This window comes from Epargyreus clarus, unplaced genomic scaffold (genome assembly GCF_041222505.1).
Source record: "Epargyreus clarus isolate Ecla_fem2 unplaced genomic scaffold, WU_Ecla_fem_2.2 ptg000011l, whole genome shotgun sequence".
NCBI lineage: Eukaryota > Metazoa > Arthropoda > Insecta > Lepidoptera > Hesperiidae > Epargyreus > Epargyreus clarus.
Genome location: NW_027332219.1, coordinates 6722257 through 6746247, shown reverse-complemented (window position 1 = coordinate 6746247; position 23991 = coordinate 6722257). Strand labels below are relative to the sequence as shown.

The window sequence follows — 23991 nt, the reverse complement described above, 5'->3', positions numbered from 1 at the left end:
ATTGAGTATATAACGCATTGATTGACGTTCCCTAGGTAACAAAATATTAATTATCATTAATTTATTATATTTCATAAACCTCATGTCAGGTTTTTAACTTAAATATGGATGGATAGTCAGTAGGACCTTTGTTATCCTCTTCGTTACAAAATCCTACCGAATTCCATCACAGATTTACGGACCCTCGATCAATTTGGAATGCTTTTTTTAGTATGATTTTAATATATCAGAAAATCTTACGTGAACATTCATTTTACCTATTAGTTACAAAGGACGATGAGAAAGTTGCGATAAATAATATAGTATTATAATTTGCTAATATATATAAAGATATATATATACTCAAAGTAAATTTTAGAAAGATGTAAAGACATGTTTCTAAAATTTACTTTGAGTAATATGAGAGATAAATAAAAGTGAAAATAATGTTTATGATATTTATTGAACAGAATATTTCGTATCAAGACAATTTACATATAAAGTCTTATACATAATCTCGAATTGTTTTAAAGCTAACATTCTAGAGTCGAGCATATGACATTCTAAATTTCTTTTCGAGAATGTTTTTGTTCATGTTAGTTAAGAAAATCAAAAATGTGCAAAATCATCATGTGAATATTAAGGGATATATATTTTGAAAAGTTATGCTAAAGTTCATTGTAAAGACAATTTTTTTGAGTATGAAATATTTCTCATTCTTATTTATTTTCCTATTTATTAGCTATATTCTAAGATTTTACATACAGATAATCTAATCTTAAAATTTAAAATAAGTTAACAAGCTCTCAATCTATATGACTACAACATCATTCTACAAACATATTAATAATGATTACATATCATTTAAAATAACTATAATAAAATATTAAAATTATTTGTGACTACAGACTACTTATAAAAAATATAGCATACATTACATTGTCTCTTATATGAAATAAACAAAAACTATAAAAACGTTTATTATTTCTTCTATTATTTATGTACTATTAAATACTGATATAAAGTTATTTTCTTAGAATAATAATTAATTACAAATATTACAAACAAGACTCATATTATTATGAACATTTACAGGAGGAAATACAAATAACTAAGGTTAAAAGATAAACATTTAAGAATTCTATAACAAATAAAAGAAAATCAGGTTCATTAAAGAAGTTTTTTGGAATTCAATAGTCATGGAAAACGCAGACTTTTTAAATACATTTTGCCGAAAGATGTTATAAATAAAAGCTTTTTTTTGTGTTCCGTTACAAATAATAATCAACTGAAATTATGATATAATTTAGGTTTGTAACATTTCCCAAATGTACACTTAAATAATAAGTAGATGATAGAACTGGGTTAAATAAATATATTTGGATTTTCGACTGCAGTTTACGTCAATTCAGGCACATTGATTGGCTTGGCAAGTCTTATAAGGAGTCACTGTTGTACTTGTACGTGTTCGCCGCTTCTTCTCCATAACGAAACACCTTGTGAAGTGGTGGTAGTTGCTTTGACATTCAAAAAGTGATCTGTAAAGAACCTATTTTGAATAAAAAATTTTGATTTGATTTGATTTGATTTGTAACCACTGTCAAATCGTCAAGCGTTCTGCAAATAATTAGCAGTAAGATTGTTTCTACCTTATTTGTATTATGATTGGCCTTCCTTATCAACGGGCAAGCCGTCCAAATCAACTTCGGTGCTCGGAATTAGCGGTGGTTTAAAACCGCCGTATTCTATTCGCAAATTCGCCACTTTTGGCATCCTATCTGTCCTTCTAAGTTTTAATTCGACGAGATAATTCTTGTTCTTCTCCCACAAATCGTTGTAATTATCTAATGGAGGCGGTCCGTAGTAATTTTGCGAATTCACGTAATTTACGTAGTTGCCCAAGGTTTGTGCCTTTTTCTGATCGTCGTTTTTGTCGTAGGAATTATTCAGGTATTGATATGATGTCGCGAACTGATTTCCCCACTGTGTTGTCAGAATTGGGCCTACTTTCTGTTTATCCTTTAAATATTGATAGAATTGCGCTGCGTAAGCCTTTTGTTGTGCTAGATTCTTCTGAATCTGATCTTGGATGCTCATGGCTGCTGCTTGCTTCTGTGCATCTTGTGTATACTTCAAATATTGCGCAATATTCTGTGATTGGCTTGTTCCTTGATTGCCATAATTATAATAGGGTTTGACTGTTGATTTTTCTACGGGATATGGCACGTGTTTCTCAATGATCTTTTCAACGGGATACGGTACTTTAACCTCAACTGGCACTTGAACGGGATAGGGAACCTTCTTTTCAACAATCTTTTCTACGGGATAAGGAACTTTCTTTTCAACTGGATACGGTTTATCGACGTACTTAGTAACAACGACTGGTTTTTCCACGATTTTTTCGACTACAGTCTGAACGGGATAGGGTACTTGTACGGGGACTTTTCTTTCCACTATCCGGTCTACTGGGTACGGAACCTTCTTTTCAACGATTCTATCTACTGGATAAGGCCTTGGGACATGCACAGCAACAGGATACGGTTGGGGGACAGGCACTTTGATATGCACTGGCCTATCGACTACTTTTGTTACCGTCACTGGTTTTTCCACAATTTTCTCTACTGGGACCGGTATCCGTCTTTCCACTGGATAGGGTACAGCTACTTTAGTTTCGTACGGTACTGGATAAGGCACTTGCTTTTCTACTGGGTAGGGAACTGGGACTTCCTTGTGAACGACTTTTTCTACCGGTATATGTTTTTCGACTGTAACGGGCACCGCTACCGGGGTCTCGACTCTCACTGGGTACAAAACCTTATGTTCTACTGGTACATGTATACCAAAAGGGACAGCGACCGGCGTTGGCACTGGTACAGTCTGAAGTACTTGTTTCTCCACCACCTTTTCTACTGGATACGGTATGTGCACTGGTCTGTCCACATATATCCTGTGCTCGATTGGATACGGTACTTTTACTTCCACTGGGTAAGGGTAGGGTTGTGGAACCTCCACAGGAAACGGCTTGTCGACGAAACGAGTAACTTCGAAGGGCTTTTCGACGATTTTCTCGTACGGCACTGGAATAGGCACTGGCCTATCTACTGGCACCTGCTTCACGACTTCCACTGGTTCGGGGTATGGCACTTGCTTTTCGATGTATCGATCGACGAATTTAGTTATTGGAACTTCTTTTTCTATTATAATAGGCTGGATTAGCTGTTGATTTTCTGAACCGTATGCGTTGAAATAATTTACAAATTCTTTCCTGTCATTGCTAGAATTCTCGTCACTTGGCTTCACGTCTACTATCGTCTCGCTTTGTCTATTCTCGCTGGACTCTAAAGTATCTTTTGAATCCTGCCCGTCATTGGATTCTTCGTTGTTACCTTCATAACTTTTCATTGTTCCGTATTTGTACAATATTTCGCTCATATTCTCTTGTATTCTCTTGGAAGATTCCAAAGCTTGCATATACTTGCTATACAAAGATTTCGCTAAATCGAATGGATTATTATTGTTATTATTACTTCTGCCTTCATCTAAGTACTCATGCACTTCAACGTCATTTATATGAGTTATTTCTAACGGAATAGATTTTTGTATTTCGACAATAGTTCTTTCTCTTTTCGGGCTTTGTACAGTATCTGATACTAACTCACTGTCAGAAGTTTCTGCGTCTCCAACAGAATTTAAATCGCTGTTATTAGCATTATATAGTCTTAAAGCTACCGTGATTGGCGCTAAGTATTTCTGGCCTACAGGCCTGGGTGTAACCTCAACAAATTCATTATTATTGTTTCTAAAATCGGGGTCTGTAATATTTTCATCCAAACTATTTCTGACGCCGACGATCTCATAACCATTGTCTATGTATGGGACCATTGTAGAAACCAAATTGTTTACAATTTGTTCCTTATAAGTGCCGTAACTTGGTTCTTGTACAACTATAGGTGAGATGAATCTGTATTCATTAGGATTGCTTTGAACATTTTGTTCTTTTCCATAATTGTTATCTGTATGTTCTACTTCACTGTTAACGATATTTCCTACTTTAGCCTTTACTAGGATTCTGCTCCTTGGTGTACTTGCTTGCGTGTCTTGTTTGGGATCATAGAAATTCTGTTGGGGTCTAGTATTGTACCTCGGTCTTGGTTTAATTATATCATCATTGTGAAGTGCGGGAGATTTTTCAGCGGCGTGATTAATTCTTAACAAATCTTCATTTGATATTAAATCCTGTGTTGACGCTACCAGCCTAGATATTCCTTGATCCTCATTGATTAAATTCGGAGTAGTGAAAGGTGCGTTAGTGGTGTAATAATACCTTTCACTCCTAGCGTTATTTCTTGGTGACTCGACTTTAAAATTGACTGCTCCTCGGTAAGTTAACGGTCGTCTGCTTGTATCCTTCGCTCCGAAGTTCCCATTGATATTACGTACTTCATACGACGGTAGTTCTGCGAATAAATTCGTCTTTTTCATGTCACTGACGCGTTCTCTCGGTGCATTTTCTGAAGCAGAGTTATCGTTGTGGCAATTGTGGTGTTTGAACACTTGGACTGCTGGTGGGGTTAGTACACTTTCGTGGCGCTCTGTCGTAGCCTCTCGGTGGTGAAGAGGCGTCGAGCTTACTTTATCTCGATGGTCGTTACTTTCCAAGTTTTGTTTATTTTTCTTGTGGTTTGCGTGATTCGTTTTAACGTGATGTGGTGTGGCATTATCGTTGTAGTAGAAGTTGGGTATAGAACTGTACTGGATCAGGTTCGCGGGAGGTTGTTGATTTTGGTCGGATGGCGAAGAGAATTGTTGCTGTAGAAGAAATATTTCGACTGGCGACTGGGCGGAGTTGCCCTGGTCTAGATTTGAGTTCGGTTGAATTTGGGTTTCGTTGACTTGCGTGTTCTGGTATTGGGGTGGAACCTGCAAACATTAAAGAACATCGTTAAATACTTATATGGTAGTTACACGATTATAGGCAAAATAAAATATCATCCACATCTTCATCAACTATATTTTCTCGTAAATCATCAATTTTAGAATTTTATTCGCTGCAATGTGATTAAAACTTGATATTGGTCAATTCGTAACAATCAGAATCACGCTTGCTACATTGCAGCGTTTAAGAATAGTTATAGAATAGATATTTTTTATACCTATACCAGAAATAGAAAATTATTTAATTGTCCTTCAAACATTTGAATATTATTTTTAATGTTTTTAATTATATATGTAGTTTAAAGTAACAAAACTGTATGTTCTACTTAACTTAAAACATTTCTTACTAATCATGTTACAAGAATTTTAAAAGCCTCACCCGACAAATGGTGCTAAAATACCAACTATATATGATACACCGCCTAGGCCTGTATTCTACTCGTAGCATTAAAATAAAACAGACCTGAGAGTTCAGCTCAATAGCTCGTTGTCCCAACGCGAAGTTAGCTGAGTGGGAGTGGCGGTTGTCATTGGTGTTGACCTGCAGCGCTCCGTGGTAGCCGCTGCGATCAGCTGAGTATCGGACTTGTTGTTCTGCCTGTAATATATTATTTGTTTAGTTTAAAACATAAAAATATGCTTTCTAAACTGACAGTCCCGCAATAGTATTCCCTGTGCCATGGACACACACAAAGACGAAGACACAAACACCCAGACCCAGAACTGAAATCTAAATTTATTATTTAGTTATCTGCCAGCTTCTTCTCCGTAACGAAACATCTTGCGAAGTGGCGGTAGATAATATATTGACGTTCTGTAAAGAATCTACTTTGAATAAAATATTTTTTACTGTGACTTAGTCTGACCGGGGATCGAAACCGGAACCGTCTGCGCGTCAGGCAGGTATGGTTACCGCTCTGCCACGTGGTTAAAAGGTATAAAAAGTTTCGATTGACTATATTGATCGCGATAAATCCTGTCGGTGTTGGCAAGGCAAAGAAAAATACGGCATTTTTTTTTTCGTCGACAATTGCCACAAATACAAATTTTAGAAAAATATTTGAACTTGACGGCCATAGATTAGTAAAGATACTTCGCCGCCTTGAAATTGAATAAAGCCGCAAATGGCTTATTATAGTAAGTTCTTTTTTTTAATTCTTGACAAATAAAAACATTTTTAGAGAAAATTTACGAACAAATAACTAATACTGCGTAATTTACATAATAAATAAAAAAGTGTTTCAAATATTTTAGGGACATTTTAGCACGGAGACGTGGCAAAACTTTTTTACGCAACTATTTCAATTATCTGAAACTGCGTACATTTTCTTGTTAGGAGTGAGTAATCTTTACTAATCTATGTTGACGGCAAAGTATTTATAAGTTAGTCAAAGTTAAAAATAAACTCCTATCACAAAGCTTCCGCTTCCGCACAAGAAATATAGCGTATTAGATATCTACTAAAAAGTCATTAGCTAAAGGGTAAAGGTACCCAAAGACGAAATTGGCATTTATCGACATCTTCGTACTAACTATTGAAAAATTTAACAAATACCTACTAAGAAAAAAAAATAAGTTGGAGGTCCGTGTGAGTTCAGTTAGTGCTTTGATTTTTTTTAGTTAGGTAAGTTTTCGTTTTAACCATAGTCGCCGACCGAGTTTCCTAGGAAACATCTAAAATTAGCTGTGCTATGGTAAGTACCTACCTATTTCAACACAGTCCTCAGCAATTGTACGTACTTAATACATACTCGTATGTGCCGTTCGCATTTGGTCACGATATTAAAATAGTTACGTTTTTCAATGACCAATAACCCGCTAATTAAAAACAGCTAATTAATTTATGACTCGCGTGAGGAAATCATTTATTCAGTAGCAAAGATAGCTGTCTTGACGTTATGAAGAACTATTTATGATGCCGTGTGTTCAGTGTTGAGTATATTATACGATGCTTCCGTTTTATTCTTTATTACCAAAATACCGGCTAGCCAATGATATTTTATATTACCAACATCTATGCGGCTAGCTATTTTATTATGTAGCGGGTACTCACGATATGCGTAAAAATAAAATCGACTCGATCGATCATCGACTGCTTAAAAAATAGCATATTCGATACCTTAATTCGCAAATCAGCCAACTCCACTTTTCCTCAAAATGTTTTTTTTTTATTTATTTTTTATAGTAAATGGCGTTGAACGAAATAAAAAGAATTAAATAAAACCATTTTGACAAAAAGTGGAGTTGGCTGAGTTGCGAATTAAGGTATCGATATGCCACTCCTACATTTTAGATTAGTCCAATTACACATCATATGTTAAAATCCGTTTGTGCTGCAGGATGTGCAAAGAACGATACATACACAATACACATACATATACTTATATTCAGAAATCATTATCTTCCGCAGTTGTGTAAAAACTAATCATAGATTAGTAAAGATACTTCGCCGCCTTGAAATTGAAGCCACAAACGGCTTATTAGTAAGTTCTTTTTTTGAATTCTTGACAAATAAAAACATTTTTAGAGAAAATTTATGAATAAATAAGTAATACTGCGTAATTTACGTAATAAATAAATAATTATTTCAAATATTTTAGGGACATTTTAGCACGGAGACGTGGCAAAACTGTTTTACGCAACTATTTCAATTCTCAAAACTGGGTACATTTTCTTGTTAGCAGTGAGTAATCTTTACGAATCTATGAAACTAATATGATACGTACTTCTGGTAATTTAACATAGTAATGTCCGACGGTAGAGGGGTCGCCCGGGGTCAGCTGCCACCCCCACTCAAAAGTAGCGCCACCTTGCTTGATTTTCTGAAAACACATAAAATAAAATAAATCTTATAAAAAGTTATTAAAAAATATTAAGTTAAGAATATTACTTCAGTTAACGAAACGTTCTTTACCAGGTAACTAAATAAGATACGCTTTTTACACTTAGATCCACATAGTAGGATTCCCTGTATCGTGGGCGCAATGGTCACACACAAAGATGAATCGAACACAACCGAACCCAAACACCCGTTCATCATTCAAATATCTGCCTGGCCGATCGAACCAGGAACTCTTTGCGCGTCAAAACGGTATGGTGACCGCTTCGTCACACGGTTTGCCAAAAATATTATTTGTTACCGAATATACCATTATATAGGGTACTACACGCAAATAATTTCAAAACAGTTATGATTAACATTATGATAAAGTATAAAATATTATAAGTGTTTACTACTATTAAGATAAAATAAAATTTACTTCACACATAATTAAATTAAAACTTAGATTATAGATACAAGTCACACTCTATCGCCATCTAGATAGTAAAAACAAAGTTAATAATGTTGACTTACTTTCATTACGGATTCATACGAAATGTAACGTATTCTTGTTATGGTGTTATTGTAAGGTAAAACCAGTATGGTTTGACCGGGAGGTACCTCTTCATCTATTCTAGTGTGAAGCAGTTCTACGTTTGGGTAGAAGGGTGTGGTTACTGGCTGACTTCTTTTTCTCTTTTTATATAATATGGAGTAGCAGACGAGCATGCTGTCCACCTGATGGTAAGTGGATACTGCCGCCCATGGACATCTGTTATCGACTCCAGATAGGATCAGATATTTGAAGTGGAGGTCAGCCACAGATGTGCCGCTACCCCTGAGGACTAAGCTGAAACGCCGCGGAAAAGTATATCTCCTTTACCACACCCTTCAAACCAGAACACAGCAGCGCTTAACACTGCTGTTAAGGCAGAAATAAGTGTGGCGGTAGTGCCGCCGTAGTCGAACGGGTTCTACTACGTTCAAATTTGAGCTTGACTTACTTATGAGACTTGACTTACTTATGAGACGACTATCTTAGTATCTAGGAGGGGTAACGCATATGTGATCAGCTTCAAGTAGAACACCTTTTCTTTACGTGGGGAAACCCTTCATAACCTCTCATCTATGGGCGCAGCGGAGAGGATATGGATTCCTACAGGCCAAAACCCCACGGTGTTCCTCTAGACGTTTTGTCAGGACCACGGGTACGCTAGTATCACACGTCCGCGGTTCACGTAGAACCCGTCTATGTAAAATGTACAAATGCTTCGCTACGCTACTTCGCTACTTAAACGTCATAAATTAATATGAAATTATCTTAATTCCTTACTGATATTCAATGAGCCGCCCAGCCATTAATATAACAAATTACCGCAATTAAACTCTTACTTTCACGGTTATGTCACGGCATGCTCAGTTTAATTGCCTTTGACCAATTTGTCGCGGTGATGCAATGTGTTTAGCGTACATGTTATTTTTTATAATATAGGAGGCACAGAATACAATGCAGTCCATCTGATGATAAGTGGCTACTGCCGCTTATGGACATCTGTAATCTACCCCAGATAGAATTAGTTATTGCTACACAGATGCGCCGGTACCCCTGAGGACTAAGCTGGAACGCCTCGGAAAAGTATGTCTCCCTTACTGTTCAAACCAGAACACGGCAGCGCTTAACACTGCTGTTATAAGGCAAAAAAAGATGTCGGGGTGGTGCCGCCGCATTCGAACCACATTTATTATTAACATTTCTAAAATGTTAATCTAAATTGCATTATATTCGTATTCTATGATTATGTTACAATAAATACAGGTTTTATCGCTAAGATTATGTCGATAATAATGCCATTTTAAATGACAATCACCTAAACTTTTACTTTTAGTGGTTCGCTTTTAACTTATGTAATTTTGTGTTGGTAGACAATATAGATGAGTTTTGTAGCGCAGTGTAGTGCGCAGTGCATAGGTGCAGGGTTCGATTCTCGGCCAAGTTATGTTAATTATTTCGCGATCTGTTTCAGCCTATGTTACATTACAATAAAGTTTAAAAACGTATTTTTTTATTTTCCAAATGTCTGAACACATCTTGATGGGACTTTTCCAAAATGATAACGATTGAGTAATCATCCAGTAGGATAAATCTCGTTCCCCCACACTGAAATTCCGGAGTTCGACTCTAATTAGACTTAATTTTTTTTATTCATATAAAGTAAAGTATTTTTCTACTTTCATTATTTTTGTACTTTAATTATTGTTAAGCACCACTGTGTACTACTTTAAAAAAAAAGCACTTTCTACACTCACACTAGGATTCCCTGTATCGTGCTATGGACACACACATAGACAAATACACAAACACCCAGACCCAAAACAGAAGTCTAAATTCCTCATTTAGAAATATGTCTAGCCGGGAATGGAACCCGGGACCCTCTGCGCGTTGACCGGCATGGTGGTCAAAGGCTTTGGAGGCGATAAATGATAAGGGAGACGTGTAAGACGGTTTTCCAATTTCAAATCAAATCAAATCAAATCAATCAATCAATAATCAATCAATAATCAATCAATCAATCAATAATATTTGCAATTTAATTTTTAAGCCTCAGCGATGCATATATCAACCTCAAGTTAGACTCCAACAATAGTGGTGTTGATGTCAGGTAGCTTACCACTTACCATCAAAAGGACTGCATGCTCGTTAGTATCTTATAGATAAGGAGAGTATGATTACAAATTACTTCCATAATTTAGACAAATCAAACGACATTTCATATGTTAAAATCCGAAAACCGTTCAGGATGCGCGGCGTGCTAAATGAGACATAGAATTTGAAAAACATTACCCTCCTGTAACACTTAGTAACGGAAGCCAATACGTTAAGGTTATGTGTATAACAAATTGACAAAATTACTAACGTTATGTACGGAGATAATAACAGATTGCGTAAGCTATAACTAAAAGCTCAAAGCGAATTCCGATGGTGAAAGTACTATTTCCTATAATGGATACCGAGAAGGGTTAGCGGAAGCTAGTTAAAGTTACTAGAAACTTAACGAAATTTTAGTTATAGTCCGCGCCAAACTGCTAGTCCGCTCTGAAGTTGCGCGCAGGTTTATTTAGCATATAGGGCACACTAACGCAGCTATGTCCCCGTGGGCGAGAGCGGGCAGCGGAGGGTGCCGGGGGGCCGCGCTGTCTTCGTCCCGCTAAGATCTGCAATTTGATATTGCGACGCGGCTCGCTTCTATATTCAGAGCGGACTAGCAGTTTCGCGCGCGCGGAATGTCACATGCAAAGATGATGCAAGCATCTAGACCTAGAACAGAAATCTAAATTTATTGATGACCACCACGGTGGAGCGATCATCACCCGTTATGACGCGGAAATGATTCCGGATTCGATTCCCTGTTCGACAGATATCTAAATTCATCTGCCTGACCGGGGAGCAAACCTGGAACCCATTGTAGTTATTAATTAATTATTGGCCCATTGCTGGGCACGTGTCTCCTCACAGAAATCGACATACACTGCAGATTTACTAACGTTTTCTAAACATTAAAACTTATTTATTCTTATATGTTCATTATTTCGAATATGTACTTGTAAGATATTTTGAATCTTCGACTCCCAAAGTGAGTTAAATCACAAATAGTCACATACAGGAAGGGTTAAATCTTCTGCAAGTTTCTTCGTTTTATTTTAAATATATTCAAATTTTAATTTAATAACTTCTTATTGTAATTAAATAATCTCTACTCTCAATTTCAATAATTTAACAATTACGCAATAATTCATTTTTTCTCGAATTTTAAGTAGATATTATAATTCATTTTTTAGTTTTAATTTAAATTTATGAGATATTTTTAATTTGGCGTATTTATATCTGAAGATTGAACGTGTCAGGTCAGACATTTTTTTAACCAAGAAACGCGGCCTTTTGATCGAGGGGTCTGAGGTTCAAATCCCAGGCACGCACCTCTGATTTTTCAAAGTTATGTGCGTATTAGAAATTAATGATCACTTGCTTAAGCAGCGAAAGAAATCATCGAGAGGCAACCTGCACACCTAAGAATTCTTAAAAACAAAAAAAAAGATTTCAAAGGTATGTAAAGTCTACCAATTCGCACTTGGCCAGCGCGGTGGACTATGGCCTAATCTTTCTCATTCTGAGAGGAGACCGGCGCGCAGCAGTGGGACAGTAATGGGTTGATGATGATGAACGTCAAAAAACGAGGTTTTACATTAACCGGTATGTATAACATACCGGTTAATGTTAACCGGTTAACTATGTATAACATACCGGTTTACTAAATTTCATCAAAACTATGATATCAGTACTAAATAATCAGTTATCAATATTCAACCTATCCAACCTTTTCAAAGATCTAAATTTATTTGTAGTATGAAGTAAAATGACGATGTTTGGTAGTTATGAAACGTATTGAATATATTTGCTTTATTTATTGACAGATATAATAATTTTCTTACACACAAACCGTCACCGTTTAACAAATCGTACACAATGTGTTCAAGTGGGAAATGTTACAAGTGACCCTGAAACTGTTAATTATGGTGTTCCCCAGGGAAGTATATTAGGCCCAACCCTCTTTCTGCTATATATAAATGATTTATGTAAACTAAACTTAAAAAATGGTAAAATTGTTACTTTTGCAGACGATACGGCACTCGTATTCTATGGTGAAAGTTGGGAGGAAGTCTATTCTACTGCTCAAAATGGATTCAACACCGTTACACAATGGTTAAAAAACAATTTGCTTAGTTTAAATGCTACAAAAACAAAAGTTATTCCATTTTCAATCTTAAGCCATTTACAACCCCCTAAATATAAAACATATAGCATAATAAAGCACACTGAAGTGAATAAACCGCAGTGTTATGATAATAATTGTAACTGTTACAGACTAGAAACAGTTAAGACGGCTAAATATTTGGGAGTCATCTTAGACTCTCAACTTAAATTTAAAGAGCACATTAGAACAGTCTCAAACAGATGTCGTAGGCTAATTCCTCTTTTTAGGAATATTAGACAGGTAGTTGACAAAAATATTCTAAAATCAATTTATTTCGCACTATGTCAATCAATACTTACTTATTGCATCGATACTTGGGGTGGGGCTGCAAAAACGCATTTATTACCATTAGAACGAGTTCAACGAGCGATACTGAAAGTTAGCAATTTCCTACCATTTAGATACCCAACTATATCACTATACAAGGAGTGTGGCGTACTGTCGATACGAAAACTGTTTATATTGAAATTAATGTTAAATCAGCACAAATGGCTTCCCTTGGAGAATACTAAAAAAAATAATATCAACTAAACGCAGGGTCGAGAAAGCACTTATTATAAATAAAGTTAGAACATCATTTGCGAAGAGGTTTCCTCATTATCTAGGAAATTTTGTCTACAATAAAATCTTGAAAATCTGTAATATTAAAAACTTAAATTCATACGATTTAAAAAAAGCGTTGACACACATTCTTAGCAATTATAACTATGATGAAACTGAAAGGCTTCTCTCAGTGGTCAATTGACCTCTTTAAATCCCCTCAAATACATTAAATGCACACTCTCTCACTAACATACACACACACACAATCACACTGACACACCCTCACAAACACGTACACACTACACACACAATACACACAACTCACACACACACACACACACACACACACACACACACAAAGTTGCAGTTGGCTAAACTATAGTAGATACATATTTAATTTCATAACTTAATTAATTAATAATTTAAACTATTTTATAAATTAAATAATCGAATTATGTTAAAAATCAGAAGTAATATTGCTATGTATAAGTTTATATAAATTCCAATAAATCAGATTATATAGTAACTCGGACACACCTTAGGGAGAGTTCAGTTGCCTATATTACAGGTTTTTTTAACCCAGTTTAGGCAGCTGACGATACTTAATTTTGTAAAATAAATTACTATTATATAAAGATTACCTCGAGAACATCCAAATATACCTTTGTAATGCTTTATGAAATAAAAATTTATTATTATTATATTATTATTATTACTTGCAACCATTTTCTCATATTCCAAACATATGCGCATGCGCAAAGAACCTACAGTAGGTTCACGTAACACGTTACCACAGACGATCTATCAACGCAACTAAATGAGATCATTTATCACTTTTATTGTTTTAACCGCTAACAGTTATTTCCGCAGTTAAAATTATGAATAGTTATACAGTTACAAGTGAACTTTTACTTATGAGTTACAAATCTTACGTAAGATTTGTATTTTGTAGTGCAAATGAGTCAGTCCGTCATCAATCCATTACTGTCCCACTGCTGGGCACGGGTCTCTCAGAATGAGAATGAGAAGGATTAGGCCATAGTCCACCGCGCTGGCCAAGTGCATATTGGTAGACTTCACATACCTTTGAGTTTTTATATTAATCTCAGGTATGCTGGTTTCCTCACGATGTTTTCCTTCACCGTTTTAAGCAAGTGATAATTTGTTTATAATATGCACATAACTTTGAAAAAACAGAGGTGCGTGCCTGGGATTTGATCCTCGGACCCTTCGTTCGAGAGTCCGAGTTTCTTAACCATTAGGCTATCACTGCTTTTTGAGTGAGTCAGTCCATCTGATGGTAAGTGTTCCTGCCGCTTATGGACATCTGTAACCAACTTTAGATGTTTGAAGAACCCTCTGTAGTTCGAGTCCGGCACCACTGTCACATCTATTTTTACCTAATAACAACAGTGTGAATTGCTGCTGTGCTCTGGTTTAAAGGGGGACATAATTTTCAGTTTCCAGTTTAGTCCTCAGGGGTAGCGGCGCATCTGTGGCCGACCTCAGGTAGGATATCTAATCCTATCTGGGGTTGATTACAGATGTCAACGGGCGGCAGTAGCCATTTACCATCAGGTGGACAGCGTGCTCTGCTACTACTATATTATAAAAAAAAGTCTACCAATTTTACATTACTGGACATTATAAATGATCAGTAATTATCACGTTCAATATTAACTGATGTTTAATTACTTTAGAGTAACTTAATTAAGTGATTTTATCTATCCTATGGATTTATAAGCTCTATTACAAATTGAAGGCACCGATTGGCATTCCTCATATCACACGTATGTGTAGCAACATGGACGAGGTAAAACATAGACTGCTAATTGAAAACTTACTTTCTATAATTCTTTATATTCCTTATATATTTTCAATAGATGTCATTCAAAGCAACGAACGCTAACTTTATTCATTTATTTATTTAAATTGCAAATAGACATTGTTAACATTTTTGAGGTAAATTTTCCTTTTCATTCAATTTTTTTTTATTTATTATGTTTTTTTTATTTTTATAAATCTTTCCTATTTCAGGTTGATCACAAATGCGTCACTGACCATAAGAACTAAGTTGCAATATCATATGTAAATGTATCTCCCCTACCACACAATTTAAACTAGAATACTACTGTATTCTGTTATAACACTACAAATGTTATATCTATGGGGTATATACAGGTGCCACTCAAAAATTTAGAGTATTTTAGAGATGGTCGTTACTTCAACTTGCTTCAACTGAACCCTTTCATCGGGCGGAAGTTAATAAGAATAGACAATATAGACAAAGGGACATAGATACGATTGCACAGACTATTCACGGCACTATGGTCCAAATAATAAGAAAAACCACCACAGACTAAATAACCGCGTAACAGATAAACAAATAAAAAATAGTTCAGGTCCATTCACATTTGCGCGGAAACAACAAACATTCAAAAAAAGCAAAAATAGTGTGGCAATGGCAGCGGAGTCAGATCACAAAAGCTTCTTCTGCCCTTCATAATCAGCCTCTTGTATGTAAGTAACCACAATTAATTTACAATTACAGACGGAGTGATCAATTTTAATTCATCACAAAATATAAATTAAGAGTCTATTCTTTACTAACTCTGAGTAGCAAGGAAGCACACATCATAGGCAGGGCGACCTGTTCGTAAGCCATATGTGAAGTCGAAGTAAAAGTCGCGTGGCGGGCTCAACGAAAGTGGTTCTCTCATATCAGTTGCCTCTGACTGTCCCTACACACAAACATATACATACAGATACATAGGTGAGTTATCGTTTTAGAGGCACAGATTTCCAGCTTTTTATATGATTTCTTTATTATTAAGTTGGAAGTAAAAAACATTGTGGTTTGACTCGGGAGGCACCACCACACCTATTTCTGTCTAATAACAGCAGTGTTAAGCGCTGCTGTGTTCTGGTTTGGAGGGTGCGGTAACACTAAACACACTTTCTACACAGCCCCACACTAGGATTCCCTGTGTCGTGGGTGCCATGGACACACACAAACAAATACACAAACACCCAGACCCAGAAACAGAAATCTAAATTCATCATTTAGATATCTGTTTGGCCGGGGATCGAACCCGGGACCCTTTGCGCGTCGATCGGTATAGTGGTCGCTCCGCCAGGCGGGTCGTCGAGACAAGTACTTTATAGTGTACCTTTTTTTTTTATGCCGTGGGAGCGACACGGGGTTATGTGGGATTCTTACCGCACTAAAACCCCCCCGGTGGCCGTCCTCGGCGCTGCGTAGAGGGCTCCGGGATCTCCAAAGGAACGCAACCGGAGTCCTCTTAGCGCGTTGCCCCGTCGGGCTCCGCCCAGGCGAGAGTAATGCTCGCCACTCAGTCTGATGTGCACGACGGTATGCGACCACACATACCGTAGCCCTATTCTGGTCCCGGAACTACAGGGACACCGCTCCTCCGCTCCTCCGAGCGGGTTCAGCGCGCTCCCTAGCTCGCTCGGCGTCTTCCTTTGCGGACATTACTATGTCGCAGAAGGTGATCATGCCTTCCCAGGCTTCGCTGCGCTGAACCATCGCCCCAACAATGGCCGCTGACGAGACAGGTCCGACCCCACTTTTGACACGAGGATCCGCCGCTGAGACTCCCACGCTGGGCAGTACTGCAACGTGTGCTGTGCGGAATCCTCGTGGTGCCCGCAATGATGGCACTGGGCCGTCTCCTCCCTCTGTATTCTGTTCAGATACTCACCGAAACAGCCATGTCCGGTGAACTTTATAGGGTACCTACTTAATAAATATTTCTCCCTTTAATGTATTTGAGAATAAAATCGAAAGTATCTCTTAGCCACGGAACGATGTTGAGCTAGTCTTTGTAACACATATTTTTTAATTGTGAATGTAGTTGCGCGCATAATCTTATATATAAAATTCACGTGTCACAATCACAATGTTAGTTGCCGTACTCCTCCGAAACGGCTTTACCGATTTTCACCAAATTTTATATGCATATTTAGTAGGTCTGAGAATCGGATGCTCTATTTTTCATACCCCTAAGTGATAAGGGTTGTTCACCCATAACATTTTTTTTATTTATAATGCAACACAACGTTTGCCGGATCAGCTAGTGTTACATATATATTTTTATTTATGTTCATCTGTTATTCGTTTACTGAGTTAAGAGCTGTTGTGCTGCTTGTCGACTTGCTGGGTAAGCGTTCCAAATTAGTTCTTATGGTAGGTACACAAATTTAGTCCATATCATCATCAACCCATTACTGTTCTACTGCTGGGCACGGGTCTCCTCTCAGAATGAGAAGGATTAGGCCATAGTCCACCGCGCTGTCCAAGTGCGTATTGGTCACTATTGGTAGACTTCACATACCTTCGAGATTTTTTTTTGATAAATCTCTCAGGTATGCAGGTTTCCTCACGATGTTTTCCTTCAAATTCTAATACACACATAACTTTGAAAAATCAGAGGTGTGTGACTGGTTGAACCTCGGACCCCTCGATCGAGAGGCCGAGTTTCTTAACCACTAGGCTATCGCTGCTTTGCAAAGATGTCTATAGGCCGTATGGTAGTGACTTTCCATCTGGACTTCATACTCGTATGCAATATAAAAATGATGCCGACTAGAGTGTTATAACGAAATTAGAAGCACTTTAAAATATATGTGGAAAGATTAATTAATCCCGATAGACAATACAATACGTATGAATATTTAGCTGGACTATCAATTTCTTTCAATAGAAAGTAGAATTGATCATTTCCTATTGTTTCACGTAACAATGGAGTCTGAATAACAAATAACTATTGCGTGTGGGATTACCGTTTGTTTTAACTAAACGGTCTGTGGTGTCCAGTTATAGACCGAGACCTTTTTTATAGTAGGAGTAGCAGACGAGCATGCAGTCCACCTAATGGTGAGTGGCTTCTGCCGCCCATGGACATCTGTAATCAACCCTAGATAGCATTTCTTTCCTACTAGAGGACGGCCACAGTTGCGCCGCTATCAGGACTTAGCTGGAACGCTTCGGAAAAATATGTTTCCATAATCACACCCTTCGAACCAGAACACAGCAGCGTTTAACACTGCTGTTATGTGTGGAATAGGTGTGGCGGTGGTGCCGCCGGAGTCGAACCACAAAGGTTTCTACCACCTTCAGAACGCTACTACACGCTAGAAATAGTTGAAATATACTGGTTCTACCACCTTTCCACATAGGATTTGTTCATTCCAAACAACACATAGAAACTAAGTGCAATGTTTATTCGATTTTGAAATTATGTCACTGATGCGTATCCGTTGAGGACTTTCATCACCGCTTGCGAGGATACGCTAGCGAGTACAAAGAGACTTAGCATGACAAGGTAACTTAGTTAACAAATATGAAGCAATACCTACTTATGTAAAAAATATAGGTATTTAGGCGAAATTTGTGTGCCATTAAAAACCTTTATATAAAACTTAATTTTAATCCATCAAGAGGTCTAGAAGAAGAATGATCAATACAATTATTCGAGAATATTATACAAAATATATAGTAATAATAATAATAATAAATTTTTATTCGCGGAGTACATAGCAGCACACACATGACTAAAAAAACAAGAATCAAAACAAAACATAAACATAAAAAAAAAAACGAGTTCTTACAATATTAAAAAATAAGGAGGGTACCGCGCTGCGACATAATACACCGTAAAACGGACTACCCTCAGCCCATGCCATGGTAGTGTAACCAAGGCGCTGATTTTCAGGGTACACCGAAATAAAATATATATATAGCTGATATAGCTGATAATAAAGTTCAATTCCATATCATTAGCACCTGTTAGCAATTAAATGAAGTTTTACAATTCATCATCATCATCAACAACCCATTACTGTCCCACTGCTTGGCACGGGTCTACTCTCAGAATAAGAAGGATTAGGCCATAGTCCACCGCGCTGGCCAAGTGCGTATTGGTAGACTTCACATACCTTTGAGGTTTTTTTTTAATCTCTCAGGTATGCAGGTCTCCTCAGGATGTTTTCCTTTACCGTTTAGCAAGTGATAATTAATTTCTAATACGCACATAACTTTGAAAAATCAGGAGTAGTTTTACAATTGCCTATCAAATGTTAAGACTTTTGTAGGGTAATTTTGGTTAAAATCTGTGGTTAAAATGGATTATAACTACTTAACAGGCCCCATAGCTTATCGTACATCGCTTGTGGTTATCGACAAGTGTAAGCGTAACGCTTTGTCATCTGTTTTTGCGCGTACGCGGAACTTGCGATTTCTAGAATCGCTGTAATGTATTAGAAATGTCGCGACAATTGCGTTGTGATATTGGTAGTACGTTTAATTTAGTTTGTATTTTGCGTATGTAATGCTCGTTATTAATAATCGATCTCTTGTTTTGCTTGGCAAAGATTGGTGTTTGGCAATTTCTGCCTAAATCTATTATTTTATTATTGTTTTCAACAGATCGATTTTGAAAATTTCTTCATACTAGAGATTGTCAAATTTCGTTCTTTGGCAGGTAAACTTGATAGATTGATTATTAATAATGTGCATTAGTAGAAATTGTCAAATTTCGATTTGGTCGGTAAAAATGATTTTATAAATAAGAATCGATAATTGTATCTCTTTAGTAAAATTTTTCATTTCGTCTTAAATTTAGTAATGCACTTACCGTGTGTGTGTGTTGCGCCCATACACTGCACGTGACGCTGAACACCACCCATACTTTTGTTAACTGAAAATAAAAATAATAGTTAACATAGATCTTTTTGTTTAGGTCATAGTTCACCGCGTTGGCCAAGCGCGGATTAGTTAACTTCACACACTTGTGTGTTACACTAATTACATAGATTAGTAAAGATTACTCACTCCTAACAAGAAAATGTACCCAGTTTTGAGAATTGAAATAGTTGTGTGAAAAAGTTTTGCCATGTCTCCGTGCTAAAATGTCCCTAAAATATTTGAAATAATTATTTATTTATTATGTAAATTACGCAGTATTAGTTATTTATTCGTAAATTTTCTCTAAAAATGTTTTTATTTGTCAAGAATTAAAAAAAAGAACTTACTAATAAGCTGTTTGTGGCTTCATTCAGTTTCAAGGCGGCGAAGTATCTTTACTAATCTATGACTAATTAAAAGAACTCTCTTCGTACGTACAGGTTTCCTCGAGATGCTTTTTACCGTTAAAGCAAATGATAATTTTTATATTGCGTGCATAATTTTGAAAAATCCGTGGTTTTGTACCGCACACCGCCAGACTTGGAGACCGACTTATAACCACTACTAGTTTTTGTCCGCGGCTTCGCCCGCGTTTAAGAAAATAATATAACATACTAACATACATAAAACTAAAAATTTGTACCTTAACTTTAAATCGTAAACTAATAAGGTAGTTTACGATTCAATCCTTACTAATATCCATTAAAATAATCGATGTTCTGGGTCCAAAAGATCGATTCTCCGATTAATCGATCTTAGCTCGCCATCCCTAGTTCCCAACCAGACAGACAGACAGATAGAGTTACTTTCGGATTTATAATATTAGTAAGGATTCCATACCTGCTTTGAATAATATGCTATTTACTAATTTTAATATTGTAGTATAAGAATGAGACATACATACATATTACATACTCGTACCTACATACGAGTATATACGCGCGTCAAACATTACCCTCCGCAGTGCCAAGTGCAAGTCGAACTCGCACTCGGGTTCCGTACCACCATCATTTTCATGTTTTTTATTATTTAGTATTTGTTATTACAGCAGCCACTGTTGACGACCCGCGTGGCGGGGCGGCCACCATACCGGCCTGACGCGCAAAGGGTCCCGGGTTCGATTCCGGCCAGACTAATATATAAATGAATTTAGATTTCTGTTTTTGGGTCTGGGTGTTTGTGTATTTGTCTATGTGTGTGTCCATGGCACCCACGACACAGGGAATCCTAGTGTTGGGCTGCGAGTGTAGAAAGCGTTTATTTAAATACATTGCGAAAATTTGAACTATCAATAGATAAAGCTAAAAACGTCGAGAAGTAGCGGTCTCTTGCAAAGCGACCCCACATATTTTCAACTTTTTTTAATTTTTAGTATTTGTTGTTATAGCGGCCACCTATAAACATACTCTGTAAAAATTGCAAGTATTATTACGGTTCCGGAGATAGAACCCTGTGACGGACAGACAGCGGAGTTTTAGTAATAGGGTCCATTTTCTAGGTTTTTACTATTTGGGTACGGAACCCTAAAACTGAGGACTTCTGAAACATTATTTAATTAAACATCTAGTTTTGCTTTTCATTAAGTTACAAAACTATAGGAATATTTACTTAAGCATTTAATAGATAGAGAACTGAAGACATAACTCTTCATTAAGATTTACATACTTGTCTGTTCTAGTCTAGATTTATCTAATACTAACTAACGATGTACTTTCCCTGTTATACTGTAAAGGGAAAATTTATTGATGTTCGTAAGTAATATAATTGCTTAACTTAGTTAATAAACTTTATGAAGCGGCTTTAGTAGTTTTATGCCAATTACAGAATAATTTTATCGATAGCAAGTGGCTTTGAATTTTGGTTTCTAATGGTTTAGGGTTCGATTCCCGGAACTATTTTTACACGCTTTATATTAGCTTCACTTGTATGTTTGTCAGTGAGTACGTGTTTCAGTAGAAAGAGATCAACATACATCCTTATCTTACCCTGCATGTATGAAAGAATGAAATAGAATACCGAAAGCTTTTTAGTTGTTTTTTATAAAAGCGTGTTTTTTAGTTTTTTGAACTATATTTTTGTATTAAGTGCGTGTTCAAAAAAATAATAAATATATTATCAATAAGGTATGTATGTAGATATGTATGTCGTCGCGTCTGGTTGACGTTTCTGGAGACCCAAGAGCTGGTGCGTACTTTGGCCAAAGAATAAGTTTGGCCATACAACGCGGCAACGCAGCCAGCATTCTTGGGACTCTACCGGGAGGCAGTGATTTGGACTCATTGTTTTATATTTAATTATTTAAGTTTTAATATTTCTTTTTTGTTTAAATTATATTTTTTGTGTATATTGTATATAGATTTTAAGTTTGTAAATAGATAGATATATTATATATAGAAAATTGTAAATAATAAAAAATGAATATTGAAAAAAAAAGATATGTATGTAAAAAGTTTAGAGCTTATTTTCTAGGGTGTGTAAATCTACCCCTCCGAAGAATATCAACTTGGTGTACTACGCCCTTTTCAGACTTAACAGAGCATAACGGTCCCGTCTCTATATGTTTCGATCATCTTCGTCATTAATTAGGGAGAGTTTACGAAGATAATATTTAAAGTTTGAAATCTAAGATTATTCGACTTTTATAAATTGTTCCTTACCATGTTTTATGTAGCCAGCGTTTGTACTGCTATCCTTTGTTAGATATCTGAAAAAAAGAATATAATAAGTAATACAAATCTTGTATGGAAGCTCTGTTAGCCTGAACGGTTTTAAGGTGGTAGAGCCCTGTATGGTTCGACTCCAAAGTTACCACCGCCACACCTATTTCTGCCTAATAATAGAAATATTTAGCGCTGCTGTGTTATAGTTTGACGAGTGTGGTAAGGGAGACATACTTTTCCGAGGCATTCCAGCTTGGCCCTCAGTGGTAGGGTATCTGTGGCCGCCCTCAGGTAGAAATCCAATCTTATCTGGAGTTGATTACAGATGTTCATGGGCGGCAGTAGCCACTTACGAGTACTATCACGTGGACTGGTCTGGCTAGACTGCTACTCTTATATTGTAAAAATAAATTATAGTTTAAAAACTAAAAACCACGCTAAAATCGCACAAGGAAAATCGTTAATCCTCATTCCTGACGATCCTGATGAGAAGAATGGGATAAAATTATTAAAATCGTGTATTGTCATCGCGTCTTGATAATTGTTCAAAATTTTAAATTAATCGGACCCTTCAAAGTAGGTAAAAATTGAGTTCAAAGATTTCGTTACATACATACATACAACCCAAGCTAATAAAGGCATGGTAATAACATCTATGGGTTGCAGCGGCCACTTACAGTCAAGTGAACTGTATGCTCGTCTGCTACTTACGTACTTACAATATAATACGGAGTTGGTAGATATAACGAAAAATGTATATAATTCAACGTTATTGTACCAACAGTTAAGTAAGACTTGGATGAGATCAGATATAAATCTGATGTCATCCAAAAACAAAAGAAGAAGTAATATTTGTCATTCACAGTCATTTATATTTAATTACACAGCATCTTAAGATAGTTATCTTAATAAATGTTGCCTCATAATGCCGTTGTTGTTATTGTAACGATTTGTAAAGTTCACAAGAAAGTGTAGGACTTACAGCTTTCGAATGGGTGTGGTACAAGTTATAAGATGATATGGGTATGGTTGAAATTTTTTTAACCGACTTCGAAAAAGGAGGAGGTTACTCAATTCGACAATATATATATATATATATATATATATATATATATATATAAATTAAAATAAATTGATTTTATGTTATATCTGGTACAAAAAACAATCTTTGTATAAAATTTGTTATGATAGATAATATAAACACATATTTGTTATAAACGCATATTATTATAAGTAAATACATATTTTTTTAAATTGGAATTGGATATTTTCCTGAAAAAGTAATTAACTGTTTTATTCGATTGGTATTGTTTGTTTTTTTTTAACTTCTTTTATTTGGTTTTAGCATACAAATTGCAAAATTGCACATCGAAAGGTCCCACTGTATAGGTACATTAGTCAACAGTAATAGTTAGTAATAGAAGAGATTTGAAAATTAAAAACTTGAAAATTAAATTCTTAAGTACACATCATCATCAACCCTTTATTGTCCCACTGCTGGGCACGGGTCTCCTCTCAAAATGAGAAGGATTA

General features: G+C 36.2%; 1 protein-coding gene across 1 annotated transcript; it reads right to left on the bottom strand.

Annotated features, from left to right (window-relative positions):
- Positions 1-1566: 1566 nt before the first annotated feature.
- LOC140745761 (uncharacterized) lies at positions 1567-22368 on the bottom strand. Its single transcript, XM_073077656.1, has 5 exons — positions 22342-22368; positions 19749-19901; positions 7641-7736; positions 5378-5512; positions 1567-4899 (listed from the first exon to the last, which is right to left on the bottom strand). The coding sequence occupies exons 1-5, from the start codon at positions 22366-22368 to the stop codon at positions 1639-1641; spliced, it is 3672 nt and encodes a 1223-aa protein (XP_072933757.1). The 3' UTR covers positions 1567-1638.
- Between the last annotated feature and the right edge of the window lie 1623 nt (positions 22369-23991).